The sequence below is a fragment of the Astyanax mexicanus genome, chromosome 10, assembly GCF_023375975.1.
Source record: "Astyanax mexicanus isolate ESR-SI-001 chromosome 10, AstMex3_surface, whole genome shotgun sequence".
In the NCBI taxonomy this organism is placed as follows: Eukaryota; Metazoa; Chordata; class Actinopteri; order Characiformes; family Acestrorhamphidae; genus Astyanax; species Astyanax mexicanus.
This window is the reverse complement of record NC_064417.1, coordinates 7,208,300-7,232,814: the sequence shown is the minus strand read 5'-3', so window position 1 is coordinate 7,232,814 and position 24,515 is coordinate 7,208,300. Positions and strand designations below refer to the sequence as shown.

At 38.4% G+C, this 24,515-nt stretch overlaps 3 protein-coding genes across 6 annotated transcripts; 1 reads left to right on the top strand and 2 right to left on the bottom strand.

Moving 5' to 3' along the window:
- Positions 1-46: 46 nt before the first annotated feature.
- znf319b (zinc finger protein 319b) lies at positions 47-7,405 on the bottom strand. The gene is made up of 2 exons (XM_007237098.4): positions 7,039-7,405; positions 47-5,501 (listed from the first exon to the last, which is right to left on the bottom strand). The coding sequence occupies exon 2, from the start codon at positions 5,174-5,176 to the stop codon at positions 3,335-3,337; it is 1,842 nt and encodes a 613-aa protein (XP_007237160.3). The 5' UTR covers positions 5,177-5,501; positions 7,039-7,405; the 3' UTR covers positions 47-3,334.
- Positions 7,406-7,926: 521 nt separating this feature from the next.
- usb1 (U6 snRNA biogenesis 1) lies at positions 7,927-15,953 on the top strand. Of its 4 annotated transcripts, none has more exons than XM_049484009.1 (9): positions 7,927-8,540; positions 9,113-9,262; positions 9,343-9,530; positions 10,729-10,912; positions 11,740-11,793; positions 11,927-12,032; positions 13,024-13,107; positions 13,293-13,341; positions 14,114-15,953. In XM_049484009.1, exons 2-9 carry the CDS (start codon positions 9,114-9,116, stop codon positions 14,437-14,439), a joined length of 1,140 nt encoding a protein of 379 aa, XP_049339966.1. In that variant the 5' UTR covers positions 7,927-8,540; position 9,113; the 3' UTR covers positions 14,440-15,953. The 4 variants fall into 4 exon arrangements, with proteins under 4 accessions (XP_049339966.1, XP_022539595.2, XP_022539594.2 ...); XM_022683874.2 differs by having other exon boundaries at positions 7,927-8,646; XM_022683873.2 differs by having other exon boundaries at positions 7,927-8,646; positions 14,107-14,348.
- pla2g15 (phospholipase A2, group XV) lies at positions 15,255-24,009 on the bottom strand. Its single transcript, XM_022683872.2, has 6 exons — positions 23,692-24,009; positions 19,953-20,109; positions 18,995-19,113; positions 18,753-18,851; positions 18,356-18,580; positions 15,255-18,007 (listed from the first exon to the last, which is right to left on the bottom strand). The coding sequence occupies exons 1-6, from the start codon at positions 23,816-23,818 to the stop codon at positions 17,493-17,495; spliced, it is 1,242 nt and encodes a 413-aa protein (XP_022539593.1). The 5' UTR covers positions 23,819-24,009; the 3' UTR covers positions 15,255-17,492.
- Between the last annotated feature and the right edge of the window lie 506 nt (positions 24,010-24,515).

Genomic DNA, 24,515 nt, shown 5'->3' with positions numbered 1-24,515 from the left:
GAAAAACAGACATGGGTCAAGCAGAAGGCATTTACAGACACCCACATTATTAATGTAAAAGTTTTATTAGTTAGTGCTGTGTATATTAAATGCTACATACAGATATTTAGCATGAATGTCACATCCATCGCCACATGAAGTTTTCTTACTAGCTCATCCACAATCTACAATTTGAAAAAGCTAAAGAGTAAGTAAGTGTGCTCTGAAGCACAAATACTTTAAAACAGATTACAGGAACTAACACAGCAGGCATGCACAAGGCAGAGCGCAGGACCACAGAGGAAGGCCAATGAACTTCCCATAGCCTGAAAAGGCCAGGCCAAATCTCATTTGGTCTTACTGAACACCCTCCACTAGGTTCCTGGCCCTGCCACCAAGAATATAGATATTTATATAGAAATTTTAAAACAATATTAATAAAAAAATTAATATACAATGCAAACGTGAGAACCAAAAAACATGAAATACATAGTTTTATTAAAATCCCATCTGTTCTCTCAGTCAATCTTTTCTTAATGCCTGGAGTTGGAAAAAAGCCCCTTGATATTTTCAAATATTGGATAAACACACTATTAAGATGTAAAATATATATATATTAAAAAAACAAAAACAAAAAAAACACACACACATACAGAACGGAGACTATGGAAACACCCCTCCCCCCGATTCACTAAACCTGCTTAAGGCCAAAGTGTCACATATATTTGAGCGCTCCGGTCACACTGAGTTTTCAGCGTACATTACTGCAGGACAGCAGAGCCTTCACCTCCACATAAGACAGCGCGTGCACACGCACGCACACACACATACACACACTCTCTCACTGACATTAATACTGCACAGTCCACAGAGGCCCAAACACAAACCTGCCCCGAGCCTGCTGATCTACTGCAGGGAACCACGCAGACACAAAGCAGGAGGAGAAACCCAGGCTGACACACAAAGACACACACATTCAGTCACTCAGTCCCTCACTCCAAAGCTATTATGGTCACGTTCTTTTAAAGTATTCCAAATTCTCTGTGAAACCAGCACCCAAATTAGGCAGCATGTGTAAAGAACTTGGAGAACCAATGTTTGTGGCCTATGCCATCCTTTCAAGTTCCAGGGTGGCGAATATATATATATATATATATATATATATATATATATATATATATATATATATATATATATATATATATATATATATATATATATATATATATATAAATAAACACAGTAAAAATAAAGAAACAATGACAAACATCTAGAGCAACTGGACCACTTTAAATGCAAAACAAAAAAGTGACATGCAATTTAGTCATCCCTTAAACACATTAAACATTTTCAGTTACATCATGGGGCAAGCTAAAAACCCATTGCTTTTCCTTATTTAAAAACAAGACAAAAAAATAAAATTCTTATGATTGTTACAAAAGTAAAGAGGGCGGGGCATCATCATCATCATCTTACAGTATAAACGCAGGCAAGATAACCGGGACTGGCAGGAATAAACAGAAAAGATTAACTAAACAAATCTATACAGGCTGTATAAAGACCACACTCGTGGTGCTGTATATAGAGGACTCATAGAGGGAAAGATCTGGTTAACATAAACACTAAAGTAAGAAGGCCTATGTGAGGTGAAGGGAAGGCCAGAGGCCGTGACCCAGATGAAGTCTCAACACCGTATCCCGCTTCCCTTCAGCTGTATGGCGATAGAGCTCCAGTCATGGACACGGAGAGCAACTATACCCAAACTCCTCATCCGCACAATGAAAACGTAGGCAAAATAATAAAGGGGCAACAAAACTCTGCAAAGACAACTTTCACACAACTGCGAACACACACCATCAGACAATCAAACTCTACATCTAAAAATCTACAAAACAGAGAAAAAAAAGAAAAAAAAATTAAAGATAATACCACATAATAAAAAGCTACTTATAAAATAGTTAAGAAAGACAATGCAATATCTAATGACAGGACTGGTAAACATGGAGCATACATACTAACCTATGTACATACAGTAACACAGAAAGCCTTTTCAGGTTTTAGGCCATTTCAGGACAGTTTTTTTATACTTTTCCTTTACTTTTGTGGTAATACGAACTGTTTGTATACAAGAGTGAAGTATATATTTCTATATAGTTTCTATATATTTACGTACATCGCAGTGAAATGTAGAAACCGTGGTATCCACGATGCTTTAGCTGGTTAACAATCTGTCCCTTTGGGGTGTAGTACAGTACATTGGTGGTCGGGTTGTTCTTTTCAAAATTTTTTGGTACATACCAGAGTTGCCCAACTGAAGGGCACATATACTTTGACATACACACTTACAGACAGTTTTAATATCTAATGACAGCACAACATACGCTAGTCCCCCATCCGCTTCTAAACATTTTGTCAGCTACGGCCAGCTGACTTAACTAAAATGCAGGCAATGTTGTTTCAAGTGGTGACTTACGGAGATATATACACAGTATGTTTCCATTATTTTTGTTTTGAGAAGAGAACACACTCCTTCATATTGGAACATGGTTAGAGAGTAAAAAATGCTCCCTGGAAATTCAATTGTAGCTGCAAATGAAACTCAAGACAGGAAGCAAGCAAACTATACCCAAAACACATTAGCATGTATAATCCCGTAACAAAAAATGACATGTAATCAGAAAAACAGTATTATCAATTCCTAAAAGATTCATCACCAGACAAAAGCAGCACACTAACTTTTTGTCGTATTTTTCTGTGTCTATATTTTTTTTTTATAAAGTCCAGCACTCCACAGATCGAATGGGACACAGCATGACCCAACTAAAGATTTTATTAAAATTAAAGGGGAGCCTCTACTGTCAAGACAGTAGATGCTTAAAGACATGATGCTTCATTAGGTTTCCTTTAGGCTTCCTTTTTGAAATAGACATTTATTATGCAGAACTTATAGGGGGACCATTTTCTCACCATCAATATACTGAAACAGATTGTTCTCCGTTTGCTCACTTTGGAATACTATGCTCAAAATTCAGACTTTTTTTTTTTAATTCACATACTTCTCCATTCTCAAAAAATGCATCTATAAGAAATCAGACCTCATCTCAATCCACTTTGTGTTTAAATACCTCTTGTTACAAGTAGTTATTTATCTGGTATGGATATATGAAACTCATAAGGTTATCGGACAACTTGCCTTTATCCTTTTCTTTTCATTTCTTAGAAGAAACCAGGTAAATACATATTCTAAAACCTATATGACAACATAATTAACTGTAGGGCTTATGTTTGCTTTTGTAGAATTTGGCAGTGGAGAAAGGGAAAAAGCGGAGTGGACAAGATTGGAGTGTAAAGGAGTTTACTGGATAAGAGAGGGTACAGGGTACCCCCCTCCTTCAGCTGTGTGCTGGACTGTGTGCTCCTGGAGAGCGCCCAGGTCGGCGAAGCGCTCTCCACACCATACACATTTAAACTGTGCATCCCTGGAGTGAACGCTCTGGTGCTTGGCCAGGTGTTCCCTCTGCTTGAAGCATTTATCACAGCTGGCACACTTGTACGGCTTTTCTCCGGTGTGAACACGGCGGTGCCGGTTCATTTCTGACGAGTATTTGAACCGCTTTTCGCAGTCAGGGCACTTCAGGGGCTTCTCACGGGACGGGTCGCAGCGGTGCTGCACGAATTCCGAAGAGGACAGGAAGCGGCGATCGCACAGGGAGCACTTGAGAGGCTTCTCATTGCAGTGGGTGGTCTGGTGACGCTGCAGTGTTGTGGCTTTTTTGTAGGCCTTGCCACACACGTCACACTTGTACGGCTTGTCTGGATTGGTAGGGGTGGTGGAGGGTTCACCACACTTGTGACGCAGTAGCTCCCCAGACTGGCTGAAACCCTTGCCGCATGAGGCGCACTTGAAGAGGTTGTCCATGCCGTGCACATGCTGGTGGTAGAGCAGGTGGGACGGCTGCAGGAAGCCCTTATCACAGAGGTTGCATTTGAAGGGACGGTCGGCGGAGGCTGTGTGTGTGCGCCGATGGCGCACCAGAGCATACTGCTGCTTGAAACTCATCTGACAGTCATCGCAGTGGTAGGGCCGCTCCTCCGAATGGGTGCGCTCATGCTGCCGCAGGTCAGACGGACGCTTGAAGCCCTTGCCGCAGGTGGCACAGCGGAACGGCCTTGCGCCCTGTGGTTGGCACTGGTGGTGCAGCAGCTCCGACGACTCCTTGAAGTGCAGTTCACACATGTTGCACTTGAATAGGTGCTCACCTGAGTGGGCATACATGTGGCGCACCAGATGGGACCGGTGTTTGAAGCTTTTCTCACACACGGCACATTTAAATGGCCTTTCTGAGCTGTGCGTGCGCTGGTGGTGTGCCAGGTGCGATGACTGGCTGAAGCTTTTGTCGCATGTCTCGCATTTGAAGGGCTTTTCGCCTGTGTGTACTCGCTCGTGACGGGTGAGTTCGGACAGGTGTCTGAAGCCTTTGGAGCACACAGAGCACTTGTAGGGCCTGTAGGGGGCAGAAGACTCGAAGGTGGGCTGGCCTGAGGAGCCCACGGCAGCGCTGCTGCTGGCTGAAGCACCATCGTTGGATGGCTGGCCCTGGTTTGTGGTGGACGAGGTGGGAGTGGCATTGCCAGAGGAACCAGGTCGGTAGGTCTTCTCACAGATGGAGCACTTCATGGGGTTGGTGCTGTTGTGGGCATTGTGGTGCTGCGCCAGCGATGTGAGCAGTGAAAAGCCCATCTTACAGACTCCACACACAAAGGGCTTCTGCTCCACCTGCACACACTGGTGCTCCAATAGATCTGTGGCCTGGTGGAAAATCTTCAGGCACTGTGTGCACTGGAACGAGCGATCTTGACTCACCATGCACTGGTGCTCATGGGGGTTGGCCAGGTGGGAAATGTCATGTCCACAGGCTCCACATTTGTGTCCTCCTTCGCTCCCCACCTGCAGGGATGGCTGCTGAGCCTGTGCTGGGTGCTGCTGCTGGCTGTGCTGCTGGCTGTGATGTTGCTGCTGCTGTTGTTGCTGCTGCTGCTGCTGCTGTTGTTGTTGCGACTGCTGCTGCTGCAACGTGGCATCCGGCTGCAGGACGATGCCATAAACTGCACAGCTGAGGGCGTTCTCTGCCCCTGGAGGTATGGTGTGGACAACGGGAGGCGGGGCAACAGCATGCTGCTGCCATGCTTCCGTCATCCGCGCTCTAGTGTAGGGATTCAGCTTGGTGCCGTAGTGGGACCTCTTACCATGGGAATCTAGGGGGAAGGGGTTGTTGGACTGGCCGCGGTGGGACAGGTGGGGGGGCAGAGAGGAACTTATTTTGACGGTTCAAAGGACCACCACAAGAGAGAAAAAAGTAAAATGGGTGACCCCAAAAACCCTTGGGAGCGGTTGCCTGCTCCAGAAAACCTCAGACCACAGTGTGTGTGGGCATCATCCAAGTGGAGATAACAACTAACGAGTGTCTTGAAATTTTAAAGCGTCTCCTGCCTTCAGACTTCCTTCAAACTGGTGGAAACTCCTGCAGAGGGAAAGAAATTTTTTTTTTTTAATAACACGTACCATAAAGCACTATAATACAGCATTTTCCTCACCCTCATCAGTTCACATTCACACATATTGTGCTAAGAATAAGGTTATGTTTTTTGTACTGCTAGTTCTCATTTAGGTAACAATGGGGTTAATAAATATTGCTTTGTATTTCATTATTGTCTGCGGGCTTCCTCTGCAAACAACCCACATACTGAAAAAAGACAGACTGAGTTGCTGTTGTTGATGTTACTGGAGTGGTTTGTGTAGCACTCCAAGCCTATACTAGCATGAATAGCATGGACATCATTGATAGCATGATACCAGGGGGAAAGCAGCACCTTTATCGTGGCATTGCTGCGTCCACATTGGGCCGGGAAAGAGGTTAGTGGAAGAATGGGTACCTCTGCCGAAAAAAAACTCTCTTTGTGCTGCCTGGAACAGAAACATCTCTACCTTTCCACATATACAATGAGAGGGGTATGATTGTGCCTAGTTGGATAACACACACACAGGTCACACAGTGTGGAGCATCTTAAACATCTACAAAATGCAAAACAGACATGTAATTACATAATAATAAACTCTCTTAATAAGACTGTAAACTGATGTAAAATGATAACCCTGGCAGAAAACACCACTACTCAGGGTGAGAAATTAACCTATTTTTATTATTAGCCGATCTAGTCAGTCTATCCGTCTATTATATTAATGTAACTGTAAATAATTTATAAAACAATATATGGCGATCCCCAAAAAAGCTTTAAAAGGGGTTTAAAAGGCAATATGTACAGTTCATCAAGGCGCGTGTATTAAGCAGTTAATTTTAGTTTTATTTTAGAGTGAATAAAAAGAAAGTAGCATCATGCCAAATCTTGTCAGTACAACAAAAGATCAGATAAGTTTGTGTATGGGGTTGTATTGGTGCAGGAGTACCCCAAGCCTGAAGCATGGAGAAAGCAGCACCTTATCGCGGCGTTTCTGCCTCCATGTTGGGCTGGAAAAAGAGGGCGGTGGAAGAATGCATAGCTAGCTACCTAGCTCTGCTTTGCCGAAAAAAAGCCATTGTCTAGTTTTGTACAGAAACATCTTTACCTTGCTGTGTTTAGAATAAGAGGAGAGCGATCAAGGCCAGCTAGATACAGACAGACAATCACACGCACACACAGTGAGGAGCATCTCAAAACAGAAGCAAAAAGATCAAACTTGATGAATTAACATCACTCACACACAGCAATGCATTTGTTTACCTTATTAAATTGAAACTCTGTTAAATTGGGGACCCTAGTAAATAAATAAGGTCTCTAGATGTAAATATTCCCACTCACTTTGTGAAGAGAACTAAAACAGTAAATAAAATCCGCTTCTTTTGTTTCGTTTTGGATGATTCGCTTTCTCGGTACCGGACTGCCGATCGCACCACTAGCCAGCTAATATTAGCCACATATGCTAGTTAGCTAGCAACAACTAACCACGATTAAAGCCGGAATTCCAGATATTTCTACAAGTAGCTGTTATCGTTTACATACCTTTACGAGACCGGCTGTGGGTCGACTAAGCCGCTACTCCTTTTGGTGGATAAGTCTTTGTCGCTGGGGGGGTTTCAATTCCGAGGCCTAAATCCCATCCGCGGTGTTTCCTGCTCGCGTCGACCCGCAGGCCGCTGCCCGTCTCTCGGCTGTGGATAAAGACGAAGCGGTGGAGAAAGTCCGTATAAAACGCGCTGGAAAATAATTTAAAAATTTTCAATTCTGTCCGACATCATTCCAGCAATAATCAGCAACGCATTTTGTACTTATGGAGGCTTTTAAAAGCAGCGTTTGTCCACCGAAACCCCCCACAGTTGCACACAGGAACCTGAATAACTCACAATCGGCGAAATTCGATTCAGTTTCAGGAACCGACTCGTCAGAACTGTCCGTTTCAATGAATCGAACGTTAGATTCAATCACCAGTTGATTCATTCCGTACATACACACAGTACTAGTCAGAAGTGTTCTTGCACCTCCAGGAACTTCGTTAAGACGCTGAGAAAAAAAAAAACTATTCCAGGTGATTAGAGGAAGAATATCGTATTTATTATAATTGAACTGCATTGTGTTTGTAATCAAAATGAAGCTACTGTTAATTGGCAATTAAAATAATTCAGGAAAAAAGAGAAAAGTATTCACAGTTAGCGAACAATAAGAAATTTTAAGAAAATTAATATTTTGTAAATACCCTTGTTTTAAATACAGTGCTAAATCATAACCACACTAATATATTAAATATTTAATTTGAATTATTATAATACTAAAATGTTAACTTGTAATTTTTTATTATTAAAATTACATAGAAATCAAAAACAATCTGAATTGTGATAAAGATCAAAGTGGAATTGGTAACTCGGTTCACCAGATTCACTTCTAAAGGATTCGGTTCACAGGAACGATTCGTTCAAAACAAGCAGCATCCACAACACAGCGCACCGGAACCTTTAATATTTTGATCCGAAATTTTTCGAAGAATAACTAATTTCTTGTTGCGTTTATGAATTAATAATGTCAAAAAGCTCTAGGATGGCCTTTTCTTATTTTTACCAATATTTAATCGATTAATAGTAATAATAGCATGAGCGCGAATCCGAAGATATTTACTCTATTAGCTAGAGGTAGCGAAGACTGATTCATGAGCTTGTTTGATAAGCTAAAACATTTAATAGTTGTTTCTTTAAATAATTTCGCGTTTCTGTCCATTATTTGTTTATTTTTTTTTATCACTTATTGGGGTAGGTGGAACTCCTCTGAGCTTATGCTGTTGAAGAGGGACTCCTGACAAGGAGACACTTAACCTTTTGTTTTCAGCGTGAGAATTTCAGCTTCTGTCTGATTTAAGCTTTTGTATTTTCAGCTTTTTTTAGTTTTTTAGTATTTTTAGATTTTTTAGTTCTGCTGTACTTGTTTTTTTTTTTTTTTTTACCCAAAAACTCGTTTTTGTTTTGCCGGTAAACCATCTGTCAGGCTTGTTGGAGCCTTTAAAATAGAAACAGCAGGTTAGTAGGTTAGCTGTATAATCTGCAGCTCTGATAAAAAAAAAATTTAAAAAAAACTACTGCTGAGTTATTACTGAGGGAGGTCATAAGAAAGGTGAAGGAGAATGTGAGTAGATTTCCAAATGCGGCAAAATATACACTCTCATTCATATTCACTTTTAATTCCTTCCTAACTTTTGCTTCAGCTTTAACAGAAACACTACCTTGTGCTTCTGCTCTCTGGTTATTTTCTTTGCCAACATTTTCTTTATTGTTATTAACAAATTTAAATGTTTACAACACTGTTTAGAAACACATCCAAGCATAATACCAATTGACAAAAAAGATACAAAGAAAGAAAGAAAAGAAAAAAAAAACGTTTTTTGTAATGGTTATTAAGCTATTGTTTTCTTGCATTATTTCTGTGCATTGAGAGGGGAAACTCATTGGCCACTTTATAAGAAATCCCTACTTTGTTATAAAACGCATAGGTAACTCAATTTTATTGGAAACCTCTAGCTACCTCATGCTTGTATTAACTGGCCACTTGTAATAATGTCTATTACAGTATGTTGTGGCTCTGTGTGTTTCAGTATGCTGGTTAATTACAGCAGCAGCTCTGAAGAGGAAAGTGAAGATGTCGCTGGACGAAGCAGAAAGCGTCAAAAAACAAATGGCAGCGATATCAGTCCCCATTATAAGAAAAGGGAATGCTCAAGAGGGAAAGATAACATGGAGAACAGGCATGTTGCTTCACTGTGGGTACTTTTTAAATGATCTTCCCTTTAAGTGGTCTTTCAACTGAGCTCTTTTATCTTTTTAGGGTCATTAGTGACTGTGCAGGAGAGATTGTAACTGGTCAGGCATCTCGCCTTCCCCTGCCCTCCACCCTGCTGGACATGTTTCAAGATACAGAAGAGCAGCACGTGGATGACTGTGTGCAGCATGGAGGACGGCAGCGGTCCTTCCAGCACGAACGTGGCAACTGGGCCACTTACGTTTATTTGCCATGTAAGAGTCAATGTAGATTGATTAGTTCCTAACATGCCATTCATTCTATGTTGCATAAGTTTTCCTCAACCTCTGTTGAATGCAGGAAACAAAAATGATATATTGGTAATACTTGGTATCTATTAGGATGTTTATATTGGTAAGTTGGTACAAACACAGTGCACCAGTAATGCCACATTTTGAGTTAAATCATTCTATGTTTAGTTAACTAAGATGAAAAGCATTTTGACCATTTGTAACTAAAATAAAAAAGTGTTGTATAGGAAAAATGTTATAACAAAAAGTTATAACTTTTTCTGAAGAAAAAGAAAAAAAAGGTGAATTTTTGAACTTGTGGATTAAGTGGATATAGGCAGTTACTAGTTTGGTGCTGTGTTGTCACAAGGTGGTAGGTGGTTGTTGTGGTGTTGCTATGTTGTTGCTGTGGTTTCCTAGGTAAGTTGATATGCTGTTGTTGTCATATAGGTGTTCCTAAGTGGGGGCTAGGGGTGGACATATTGTATCGTGCGCAATAATAGCACCAACATTTTTCAATATCGTGAATGATATTATACTCTGAAATATGGTGCCATATCACCCACCCCTAATTATCACATCAGGGTACTACTTTTTTGCTGTTTTTAGCAAAAGAAAAATTCACACTGTTCTCATTATATCGGTCCAGGATCATTTATTTTACTTTAATCCTGGATATATGGAGATATTTGGAGTGCATTATTAGTATCATAACATTCTGGATCATTCTGTTACAAATCTGATAAAATTCTTGTATTTTTTAATATCTCAGTTAGTGGTGTGCTATATCATATCATATTCAATAATAAAATTACATTTTCATTTTGTTGCAGTAGTGAATAAATAAAACATTTTTTTCTAGTATAGTTATTGTGAAAATACCATAAAATATCATGATATTATTTTAGGGCCATATCACCCAACCTTAGTGGGTGCTATGGTTTTACCAATGTAATCTTGCTGGTTGCTAAGGTGATTACTAAGGGTTGTTGCTAGTTTATGTGGCAGTTGTTGGTTTGGTTTCAGGCGGTTGGTTGTGAGTCACTAGAGTGTTAATATTATTATGACATAAAACAGATAATCCTTGATAATTATACAGTCTCACAACAGAGGGAAAGTTGGTCATTATTGTTTACAATAACAATGTAATACTTTTGTATCACTCGTCCTGTTTGAATACCAGATGAGCCTGAGGACGTGTTCCTGGAGTTGCTAGAAGAGCTGAGGGTCTGTGCTGAAGCTCATGGTGTCTCCTTCACCTTGGCAGAAGAGTTCCATGTCAGTGTCTCTAAAACAGTGGTTCTACGACACCACTGGATTCAGCCAGCGGTGCAGTCTTTGCGCTCTGGCCTGGCACAGTGCAGAAGGTCAGTATTTACAGTAGAAATGACACTGAAATTGTGGAATATTAGCATTAGGAGTAGCATCAATTCAGTACCGGGTCAACACAATATTATCAAGAAATGCTGGATGGGACATGAATAGACTGTTAGAATGTTATGAAGGGGAAAAATAATGAATCCAAGCCCAAGCAATCGTGAAATGGCACACACTTTGTTGCCTGACTAGGGTTAGTTGGAGAATGGTAGCCTATTTTGATTATAATCGGCTCATTTTAAAGTACAGTAGCCACTAAAACAAAAAATCTATTGGCATTGGGAAAAGTAGTTTCTCTAAATATCTACATTGAATTATAATTGTAAGCTGTACACTTTTCTAAATATACATTTATCATTCTAAAATCCTTTGGGATTTTATGATTGTGAACTAAGTAATCATCAAAACAGAAAGTGTAAACATATAATAATATGTTTTTAACTTATATTCTACTAAGTAGCACATTTATCTTTGAGGACAGATCTGCACACTCTTGGTATTTTAATCTCAGTGTCTTCATGAGGGAGAGACACCTGGAATAGTCTTCTCAGCATCTTGAAGGAAGGAGTTCCTGGAGGTGCTGAACAATAGTTGCTGCTTTTTCTTTCACTGTGACGCTCCAGCTCATCCTAAATCCCCTCAAATCACTATCTCAGTTCATCAGGCTTAAGTCAGGGGATTGTCAAGGACAAAATTAATCTATAATGTAGAAAATAAATCAAATAAAGAAATAAGGTAAAACATTGTATGACAATGTGTGTCCTAACTTTTGACTGGTACTGTATGTTGTATCAGACTGTGTTCGTTGTTTTTGCAGTTTTGTATGTCTGGCAGATAAGTTGAAGGTGTACTGCAATGATGAAAAAACAAGGTAGGGTTTGGATGCCGGTTTCTTTGTATGTTGTTGTTTTTTTCATTGCATATCTAATACAGTTCATATCTAAAACACTTGATCAGAAGGGCTTGATGTCATTCTAACTGGTTGAATCAAATTGTGGTTGCAGGACTTTTCTCGGGATGGAAATCTCGACAGGCTGCACACAACTACTGGAGATAGTGAAAAGAGTGGACCAGACCATGCAGGAGTTTAACCTCAGCACTTTCTACAAGGTCTTTTCTAATTCCACTTTATATAAAATGTATTTAGGCACTATTACAGTATGTCATTTTTTATAATGTAATGCATTTAGCTGGTGTTTACTGATAACAGTTTACAGAAATCACACAAACAAACCTATTAGAGATTCCCTAACACCTCTGCACAGTTTGAGGAAAGTATGTGGTTATTTAGGCCTGCAGTTAGCACCATGCTAATTGCTGTACATAATCTTCCATTACTTATTAGCTACAATAGGCTTATAGCTTCCGTGCAAAAGTTAGACAGATAACTTAAGACACTTAATATGCACTCAATATGCATACGCATTAATATCATCCTCTACACTGTAAAAAAAAAAAAAAAAGCTTAAGTGTTCTCCTTAAAGTTATCCAGCAAAAAATATTGAATTTCACTATAATGTATAACCTTAACTAACAGATGGTCTGACTAAATAATCTGTTTTGGCAGAATTTACAAATTGTAGCTGAACCTTAGTTGAATCCAAGCCAATTACTTTAGACATGCTCAGTTTGACTCTTTATAATAATTAATTGTTCAAGGCTATAAGAGCAAGTTGCTATGTTTTGTGTTACTGAGTGTGACTATATTCTGGTTGGGTCCAGCTGTTCACATTTGCCTCACTGCAAGCTCATGTGACTGACAATAAGACAGATATGTAATAGTCGTAATATCATAAATTCCTAGTTGAAACTAAAATTAATGGAAAATCTTGTACCTACTAAATGATTCTGATTAATGTAAAACATGGCAATAACACAACTTATTTTGTAAAGTTGATCTTATAGGATCATCAGCAGAACTTATACACAATACACATTTCATAGAACTTAAAGTAGGCCAATTAAAAACTTAAAAGTGATTTTTTTTAAGTTGGTGGGACTTCTAATCTAAAATTCAGTGCAGTAAGTTGCCTTGAAATGTTGAGTTTTCTCAACTTTTTTATTTTTACGTTGTGGCTTTATTTTCTCATTCCTCATCCAGGATCCATCGTTTCATGTGAGCCTGGCCTGGTGTGTTGGTGATTTCACTGAGAAACTACAGGGTGCATGTTTATCAAAGTTGCAGGTAAAAGCAGGCACTTAATCTTATCAACGGTTAACCAAGAATCCATCAAAAATGATCACTTACTGAACTTGTGTATTGACTGCTTTAGTTTCTCCTATCAGGCACATTATTTCCTGACTGATCTGTTAGAACCTGCTGAGTGAGTGAACTGTAGTAACCTGTGTTTTTTTTTTATTTCTGTGCAGAATCTGGTGGATGGTCATGAAGATGGACCCTTTCAGTTAAGGTTGAATTGTAAGGAGCTCCGCTGCAAAACAGGGAATAAGGTCTTTCTGTTCCCTCTGCTGTGACACATTATAATTAATATGCATTTAGAAATATTTTACTCTAACAATCTTTAAATGCACTTTGAACACCTGGATTTAAATAGTAGCTTTTGAGAAGATGTTATGAAAAGATGGTTAATATTTTTATAGTGTAAAATAAGCTATTGTAATTATATTAAGTTTTTTTTTTTTTTTTTACTTTTTACAAAAACTTGAATAAAAACAGAGAAGGATTTTCTACTGTGCACTTACTGACATTATTTTGCTTTGGCCAATATAATATAATACAATTTTCACAGTAAAAAAAAAAAATCATAGTAGTGAGTATAGATACAAAATAGAATAAATCATAGGAACAGAATAATTCACAGAGGATACTTAATTAGTTATTGCTGAACAATTCATACTTGTTAGTATGGCTGCAACAACAAATCGATTAAAATCAATTATTAAAATAGTTGGCAACTAATTTAATGATTGTAATAATAATAGTCAAACATGCGCTGCATGTTAATCTACACAGATTTCTCTCCTCAAAACCTTTAGTTTACCGTTTATTTACTTAAATTTCCAATATTTTGTGTAATTTATGTCTGCGTAATTTACGTCTGCACTATTCAGTGTAACTTGTTTTTGGACTATACACATTACTGTAATATACCTTATAATATTTCTTATTGTCCAAGTTTGCATGTGATATATTTTGCATGAAGGTGATCTCTATATACTTCAGTTTTCAGGTCACTGTTATTCTGCTCAAGTCAAGATTTATTCCTCACCTTCAGGAGCTTGTACAGTCATCACTTTTGTCTACCTGAGAGCAAAACCTGTCTTACAACTCCATACAACTCCAAGGTATTGCACTCTTATTGCACAAGCAAAAAATGACACACACCAGTCTTTGCTTTACACAGCATTGTTCATTGCATTAGAAACAGTCAGTGCACTGAAACAACACACTGATTTCAGTGGGCTCTGCTGTAACATTGGTCTTACCCACTGTACTAGACAGTTGTACTTACACACAAGCGCACACACAAAGAGGTTCTCAATATTTTCTTTTTAAAAATATAAAAATTGCCCAAGTTTTTATCCATTAGGGGAGAAAAGGTTCCATGGAGCAAAAAGGGTCCTAGAAATTCAGTAGTGAATACTTACAAATTACAATTATCTGACCATAAAAAGGCCATTTTTACTTGGACCTTCACAGCAATTAGAACATAACATTTATTTTCTTATTTATTTAGGTAAACAGAACACTGGCAGTGAAGCTTATGTGCTTTGGTCTTTGGTTTAGGTCTAAATCTATAGAAGGAAAACAAAAACTAGGCTGTTACTAGGCTGGTGTATCGCCCCGATATGTTCATTCTCTGCTGTGAAAAAACTCCTTCAAATCAAGTCATTTTGGATATATTTTATGATTTACATGCCATACTGATGCTTTCAGCTACTGATACAGTTGCTCCCTAGCACCACCCCCTGGATAAAACCGGTGTTGGGCAACTTTAAAACTGCACATCATGACTTTAAAGGCTCATCGGTAGAAATACTCATCTAAATATCTCAAATTATACTGTTTACTAACAGACTGGACAATAAGTGCATGCAAATCAAGCAGAGTTTAAAGGAACACATAAAAAAGTACGATTAAACACATGGTTGGTCTGGCATTATAATACCTACATTCAGTTTGGGGGAAAAAACATATATTTTTAACTTCTCATCTAAAACAAACTTGATAAACCTAGAAGCCTTTAAGTTTCCAGTTCGGACCACATTCACACATTCAAAAGCTGCTTCCAGTGATTTTGTGCCTTTTAACTGTATAACTTCTGTACCTGGTAGATTTGAGCATATGAGATATGACCGGACCCAAAAAAATTTTTTGTTCCCACATAGGTGAGATTTAATGGAATAATGGTGTGCACAAAGTGGAGTGTAGACAGAGTATAGTACAGCCAGTGTAGATTCTGAGTCTCGGAGTACAGTTTAAAAAGGTACATCAAGTATGATATTCACTAACAAGAAAAATGTAAACTATTGTAACATTTTGTGTAGCAAACAGTGTAAAGGGTCACAGTCATAGAGCTCTCTATAAGCTCTTCTGCAGTTAACAAAGCAGCATGAACCAAAGTTTAAAAATCTGAAGCTCTTCCTCAGGTCCTCTAGATCAGCTACCATCAGTAATAAAACAAACAATAACATGCTAAAACAAAATGTGAACATTTTACTTGGCATACCTTTAAAATGAGTCCTGTTTGGCCTGGACACAGATTAAAGCAGATTGTTCAGCTACTGACTGCTCAAATCAAGAACAGAAAATGTGACATGCTTGAAACAACATTAGGATGATGTTTGGGATGAACTGTTTGGGTTTTACTGTGTGAAATGCAGAGAAGAAAAAGAACCAAAATAATTAAAGTTCAAATATGAACAGATGCACAGATCTCTCTCTGAATGGAGCTTTATGCATTTATGTTAACTCCTTTTAAAGTCCTGGCACTGACTTTATTGTTCTCTCCTATGAGAGAAGACTTACCCTTACACTGTTTAAACAATAAAAAGTGTGAATAACCTCAATGAAGTTTTAACATGCTATTCTACCTGTTGAAAATCAGTAAAGAGGTTTGTAAACTTTGGAAGTTTTCACTTGGTTTGGTTTGTTTTCACACAGGATAAATTGAGACTACATCACAACAAACCATGTGAGAACATTCTCTTCACTTATCAGGTCAGACCTGTCTTGTGTTCTAGACTAGTGCATATTTCTGTGCAATTTCATTTTGGAGCAATTGCGGCAAAGAGGGTGTTTGTTCAGAGCTGTAGTAATTATCAGAGCAATATACAAAAGTTAATTCTAGATTGATGAGATGCTTGTTATGCTAACTGGCTAGCCTTAGCTGGCATTTTGTGTCTGCTTCTTTGACTGTGCTGTTCTGGCCAGTGTTCCGCAGCGCCTCTAGTGGTATGGTGGTATGTGAAAAATGCATACCGCTTCTAAATTCCCCTACAGTATACCGTATGAACCAGTATACTGCCCAGCACTAAGCTGTAGTAATTATGAGTTAATTCTAGACTCATGAGATGTTCAGCTCAACCTTGCAGAGTATGTCTGAGAATTGCTTTGATTTAGGTATTTTCTTAGCTCGTTTGGGACTGGAACAAGACCACCTCCATGTGGGTCTTGTTGAAGTTGTTCACAGCTGCCCAAACAAATCGCATTAATGGTAAAAATGAGTGTACATGAACCAGATTTAAAATGCAGGTGTGAAAACAACCTAAAAATGTGGCTCAACTTACAAAACTGATTTTGATTTGTAGTTGTTTAATCCTCAATCGCCTTTTTAGAAAGCCAATAAATGAATATGGTTTAAAAGCTAAAACACTCTATACCACATGCTGCACTGCAAATATAATCTACTACAGTAAAATCTCTCATTTAAAAATCCTCTCTAATGTCTCGCCACATTGTTTAATCCGTGTTGAGCAAAGCAATGCTGTAACCAGGCTAACTGTAGATCTGGAGAAACACGAGCAAAAACAGCCAGAATTCAAAATGTAACATCCCATTTTTACACTGGAAACCTTTAAAGGCTTAAAGGTTTTGTGGGTCAAAAGGATGACTAAAAAGGACACATTAATATACCAATGATTCCCCTCAGTTCAATAAACTCTCAGGCACATTCACGTTAGTATCAGTTTGAATGACACAGACTGACTGAACATTTGGTCTAAAATTCATATTAAATATTAATACATTTATAACTTAAAAATCTAGGGTTTTTTAAAACCTCACATATAAAATTGCACTGAGTTTTTGATTGTGCACATCAATGCACATCTAGATTATCTCTGAGTCACAAGAAATCAGCTAATCATCCAATCTCCCTAAACAACCAGAAACGGCTAAATTCACATTCCACAAACAGACCTGAAAAATGACACGCCTTCCACTGAAGCATCGTATACAACCAAAGTCAGAAGTGGCAAACCTCATGTGCCAAATCTGACAGAACTGAGTCTTTTTTTCTGTCTGGAAATTGAGAATTATCCTTTTGGTGGCTTCTCTAGCTGAAGGGGAAGTCTGAGGAGGACAGTTTATGTGGTTAAATGCACGTGTCAGGGAGAGAACAGCACAGACTTTATGTAGGAGACAGTGGTTATGTTCAGCAGCATGGCCACATGCTCGTTTCCAGGCAACTCCAGCAGCTGGACTGGCTGTTTCTGCTGGGATTTCCAGCGCTTGCACTGGACGGCGCTCAGAACGTTGACCGTTCCGTCACCCTCACCATTTACCACCTTGGTGGGCTCTGCATCCGGAAACGTCCCGTAGATGTAGGACTGCGCCGTGGGTATGCCTGTCCCGTACAGGCAGTGCACTGCCACGCCTGGGGCCTCAAGCGCACTTACCAGAGGCTCTGTGTCCTCCCGCATCGACCATCCGTCTTTATAGTTAAGGTCCTTGAAGAAGCGCTGATAGTCACTGACTGTGTAGTTGGCCTTTGGGGTGCTCACCAGGACCATGTCGCTGGGCCAGGTGTGGGCGTATGGGAAGAGCCAGGCAGTGGAGACAGCTGTGCGCTGCTGGGTACGGATCTTTAGTGGGCTAATGACTGGAATGCGGTTGTTATCACCTAAAAGAGAAGAAAAAAAGCTGGTGAACATCAAGATACAACTTCACATATTTTAAATTTATGTATGCATGCATGTATGTATTCAACCATCCATCCATCCATCCATCCATCGTATAGGATTATACAGGAGTTTCAGTTAGCATTACCTGCTAACCAATATTATAAATAATGTCATGACACTAATAATGCACTCCTACAACACACACAAACACACTACCACAGTCACTGCAGTACTAAGCATTACTCACCACCCAAATAATACCTGCTCTGTGGCGGTCCTGGCTAATCAGTATCCAAATCGAGTTAATATAAACATCTAATAGACATATAAAGAAAGTCATTTCTTACCACTTGCCATGACCCTCAATGTCTTGGCCACGCCTGCCCATGGTGGGCCCAGAGACACAAAGGCTTTGATGTATTTATCCTTCCAGGCCTGTGGCTGGTGGTTGAGGAAGTACAATGTGTACATATTGCCCATGCTATGAGCAATAAGAACCACCGGACCACCGTACTTCTCAGCCATTTCCTCAATCATCTGCTGCAACTTCAGGAAATACTGCTTATTCTCATCTGAAAAGTCATCAAGACAACAATAGTTTTATTTTAACGGTATTTAATCATTCAACTACCCAGAAAAGTGTTGAGAAATGCGTTTTCGCCACACGTGGTGCAAAACAACTTTACAAATCATACAAGAGTATTAATTCACATGGCTGTAAATAGCAAGTGCCAGCATACTCACTTGGAGCTTTTCTCCAGTCATAGGGTGCTCCTCTGACATCTTCATCTCTGGTATAACCCCAGTCCACCATTGCCTGCACTATAGTGAAGAAGTATATCCCTACAACAGACAAATGTACTGGTAAACAAACAGGCATACAGACCGGAGGAAAAGTTGGACAGTCAGCAGACATATTACACTAGCTGGGGTAAAATGGGATTGTGCTAAAAGTCTTTAGCTTTGATCAGTTGATTTGTACTTACCCACACTGCGTTTGCTTGGGTCCAGATATTCCAGGCCGAAAGTCTGTCCGAAGCCAGGCACTTGTACATCCACACCTGGAGGAGCTTCAGTCAGATGGGTGGTGCTATTGTAGATCAGCCTGATGGATAAAACACAGAAACACAAAACACAGAGGGTTACCAGTTATTCACTGTTTCGAGTGTAATTATAACAACATGCTTATATTTTAATTCTCAACAGAAAATCATTTATCAGAAATAAGTTTAGTTAAAAATTCTACTTGAAAAAAACAAACTGCTCAAATGTACAGGCAGGTTGATAAGTTTTTGTACAGTGACAATTTTTTAATCGAAAGGAATGCTTTGGGGGTTGAATTAAAGCTGAAAGTCTACACTTCAATCTTTTGATCAGACTCTGAAGTTGATAAGCAGAAGCTGAAAGTAAGGAAGGAAGTAATCCGTTTCTACATTTGTTTTCTCCATTGTTATATTTACTCAATTTCCTCAGAGAAACCAAAGCCACAGTGGCCGTGACGAAACCAACTGATTTTAAGACCAGTACAACTGAAATTGCACCTTTTCAGACTGTTTCAAAAAAAAAGAATTTATTTAATTTTCTAGCTATAAAATATGGTAAGGTAAGAAAAGTACAATATATTGTTTGGAATAAGAATGTACAGTAGTTAGTCTGGATTTTTTTCCCTGCGGAATCCTGAAATAATATATTAGTAGTACGCACTTAAAATCACGTATCATATCGTATCTTATGCAGTAATATCGCCAAATAAACGTAACTGTTTTGTTACTGTACATTCATTCTGGATTAAAATCACCCTGCAGGCACACTGCAGACTCACACTTGGAAAAATACTACATAAACTGTAAATGCATGCTGGAATAAAAACTGTGCAGTTATTACACAGTATATTATTTATATTGAAGAACATTAAATCTCTAATGGGGTCTGTCAGCTCCTTACCTCATGTTATCTATCCAGCAGTCGATGGCTACAGGCACCAGTAGCTCCAGGTTAAGCCACAGTGTGAAGTACTCATCTGTCTTCTTATAGCAGATGTAGTGGACAACACTGGGCTTGTCCAGCTTTGCCTCTAATTGATTCCCAAGATCCCCTGGAACTGCAATGCAAAAAATGAAAACTGTTCAGTTGTGCTCATGTGTTTATAACCTAATTAATAATTCTTAATTCTTACAATTTTTTTTTCTTTTGCAAATTTATACCCAAGAAAAATAAATGACAGCATCATGTTTGTACTGATCTAAAGGCTTTCAGAGCTACTGTGTGCAGTATTTCATTCTACACATATGATTGGCTTTGTATGATAAGCCGGTTCTGTATCTGATCTGCTTTATTAGCTGATGATCAAACATTTTAAAGATCACATCAGCCCAATGTGTTTCTCTGTGGTCACATCTATATTTACATTTATTTGAAAGACTCTGCACTTCTTGCGAACACCAATCTTGGCTTTATGTTGTGTGCTGAGACCACAGATCTGATGGAAGGTGCCAGATAAGCTTCTTTTTATTCGCCCCACTTATCAGCATGTGTGCAAATAGTGGCCTTGTGTCCGATAAAACCTCCAAGTTACTCCTCATTGACTTTTTGTTACTGAAACATGCCAAATGGATTTACTTGAAGTTGCTCCTATCTTCTTGTCACGTTCCTCAGATGAGAAAAGGAAAAGTAGCTTCATTTCAGTTTATATTTGATTAAAGGCAATACAGATTACACCCAAATTTAGTTTTTTTTTTAATATATAATATGATGAAATTAACTGACATAAAAAATAAATTATATGTAGTCCTATGTGAAATATGTACACCCCTGGTATAATTACTGATTGTAATAACAATGAGAAAATAAGGATGGCCTTTGTAAACACACAAACCAACAATAAAGTTTTTTGTACTGCTGATCCAAGTTAATATAGTCCCAATTTGTACAATGTTTGTACTAGGATTTCTTTATGACAAAATCAGTTACTATAGTTGACTACAGGTTAGAGCAACTATAAGAACAGAAATACAGGAATGCTAAAATATTACATAATGATATAAAGTAATACCAAACCATTATATAAACAGTACAATTCATGCTAAATTGTAAATCATCTTAGTTAGTGGGTTTTTTTATCATGTTCTAAGCTGGTTTGTGATGGCCTTTCAAAAATATACCCTATAGTAGGCCTGTAGGTTAAACTGGTTAACCAGCTAGACTTAAAATTTAATTTAATTTAAGTTAAATGTATTAGCAGGTCAGTCTGACCATGCTGGTAATCAAACTGTCATCTATTTAAGTTTAGGTGGGTAGACTATCATACTCAAATACTGGTTGGAATAAATAAAGTATCTGAATTAGGGATGTTCCATATTATATTGTATGCCAAAAGAAAAAACTCTGAAACAAACAAACAAAGTATTTAACGCACTAGCCTACCAGCATATGGTATGTTTTTATATTTATTGTATGCTAATTGTATATATTATTGTATGCTAATTTATTATTTATCGTCTTATCTTAAATTAACATTTTAATCATCAGACTGCTGATAAAACGCTGTGAAGGAACAGCAGAATATAGTTATGTGGTTTGAACCAAACCGCTTGGTACTTCCTACATAGTTTACTATACATAGGACATACAATGATGTCATTTACACTCTATTAGTGCAACAAACCTGTTAATTACTTCCTGTATTGTTTACATTTAGTGTATACTTCTACTTTATTTCCTCACGTTTTATTCTTATTCTCTCTTTATATACAGTACCAGTCAACAATATCTTCTTATTATTTCAATTTTTCTTTATTTAATTCTACATTATAGACTGATATTGATATTAAAGATTTGGAAACAATTAAGGCACACATACGGAATTAGGTAGTAAATTGTGAAAAACGCCACTAAACGTTATTTCACAACCTCCCCACCTAGTGCACTACAAAGGGAGTATGGAGCCAATTGAGATTGAGCCCAAACATGGCAAGTTAACTAACAAGCTACCCAGCAAGCTACCCTCAATAATTTAGCTAATTATAGAAACTGCTTAATTTCTTATATATTTCTTGTTGGGTTTTACAATATACATATCATGTATTTTGTACCGAATACACCAAGCTATCTGTTAAGATAGCTAATGCTGTTTTAATAGGCGTGTTAGGTAGACTTATACATTTCCCATCATGTTTACACCAGATATTAAGATTTTAGAGATATGCTATCTTAACTCAGTGCATTGAATATCCCGCCATTACCCTGCTCTGCGCTAAAACCGCTTTAACTTGTTTTGGATAATCAGAATTCGTCTCAAATAACGGTGGTAATGAGTCACACTCTTGTTCTGTTCCTCGATCATGTGACCACATGTCATATGAGTGCCCTGACATGCGGAAAATAATAAACAGCAGATGAACATTAACTTCAGCGGGGCTTTTTCCTCTAATATTCACATATTCCCTAGTATTATTAAAACACTAAGCTATTTCAGGAATTAAAGCCCCGTGTTTTAGTACCACGGGTTTTGGTTCCCTTTTCCAAATCCCACATTTGAGTATGGAAGTGCAGCCTGGTCGTGCTGGACTAGCAGTCTGTGGGAAGCCACATTACTCAGCTAAAAACAACACAGCATAAGATAAACAGAGAGTGAAGTAGATGTTATAATGCACAGTATAACAGCTAGTTAGGCTATCTAAACCTCTATGGCATAGTGTTGCCATAGAGGTTATTACACCATACCATATTTTTATATATGTTTTTTCTGTTTTACATTAAAATGTTACAAGGTGTATTATCTACGTCCAGTACAATGAGACATACAAGTGGGTCATAAGTAAAAGATGTGTATGTACAAGAATATGTAAATAAGTATATTGGTTATATACTTACTATGTAGCTGTTACTGTTATAAACTTACTAAAACAGATGTCAATTTGTTGTCTTTGAGCAACGTTATGTAGATATACCATTTCAGCATGTTTTGGGTGCTTACTTACTCTAAAATATCTGACCAGTAAACCCTGCCTGAATGCCTTTATTAGCTGGTTAATTAGTTAAGCTAACGTTAGCTAATAAAGCAGCAATTATTTTTCTTATCGATTAAGTCTCTATGGCATAGGAGGGTTAACAAATAATAAGAGAAGACAAATAATTGCTGCTTTACAAGCTAGTTATCTATTTAATTAACCAGCTACTGAAGACATTCAGGAAGGGTTTACTGAAGTTTCAGAAACGTATTGTGGGTTATTTCACAAAGCAGGACTATAACCTAAGTTAGACAACCCTAGCAAACCTAAGCTAACTATATTACTGTATGTAAAGCAACGCTAGCTAGCTAACTAGCTACATATTGGGCAATCTTCCCTGACTGTGTTAGCTACTGAGCTTTCTGAGAAATTCTGTTTTGTGCAACACTTCTATACTACAGCTTGAAAACAGCTGGGTTAGCCTAGTCTAGTTTAGCTAAACTAGCTAACTAACTAACTAACTAAGCTAGAAGGTAAACTAATAATATAGCTAGTAGCTGGGTAGCTAACTACAACATTAAACCCTTTAAAACAACTTTTTTTGTGTTTATTTAGCTAACTTAGCAACTGAATAAAGGACAGAGAATGACAATACGGTAGTATAAATATATAAATATATCTATTCTTTAGCTCTGAATTGTAGGTTAAGTGTAATGTAAGCTAGATAAACTTACTTAGTACTACAGGTGGTCTGCCCGAGCAGCGCTTCGGGTCGGAGCATTTTAAAGGCACACAGGAGGCGAAGCAGAGCAGCAGGCACAGCTGGACTGAACCGAGCAGAAACTGGCCCAAACAAACCATCTTCCAGGGGATCACACCGCGGCTAAGAGGAGAAAATAACAGCCGGCTAACTCTTCTGGTGATAAAACAAAGCCATGGCCAAAGTCTGAAGCGTTAACTGCACAGACTGCTGCTACAGATCAGCCACAGTGTCACACAACACAACAAGCAGCAGAGTTTTTAACGCCGGAGTCAGGCAGCGCTAACCGCTGAGCGACGGCATCGTCTCGGGGGGCGGAGTCAGCGGGGGACGCTGGCGGTCACGTGCTCCTGATGTCCGGGTTGTTTAGTGTTTTTAAAGCTAAAGTCTAAAACCACAATCATGCTGATTATCACCATACTTTCTCCTCCTGGACGTTTTTTACATAGTATGCACATTTTTCTGTCGGTCATTGTTGCTCAGTTATTGTGCCGTTTTCATGGTGTACCATTATTTGACAGTTACATTTTTTTGACTGTATCAAGCTAAATTCCAATTTTCAATTATTGAGTTTTCATTTAAGCCTTTCACAAACAGAATTTCAAGACCACATGAAAAGCTGAATCTTATCTTGATTTTCAGATTTTTCCATTTTTGTGTCTTCTAACACAAATCTGATGGTATAATCAGATATTTAACTTCTGAATTGCAAAAAAAAAAATCTGAAAATAAAGAAAATATTAGTTTTTTCATTTTTCCTGAAATTATAATTGTGAGGGGAAGAGATAAAAAAAAATA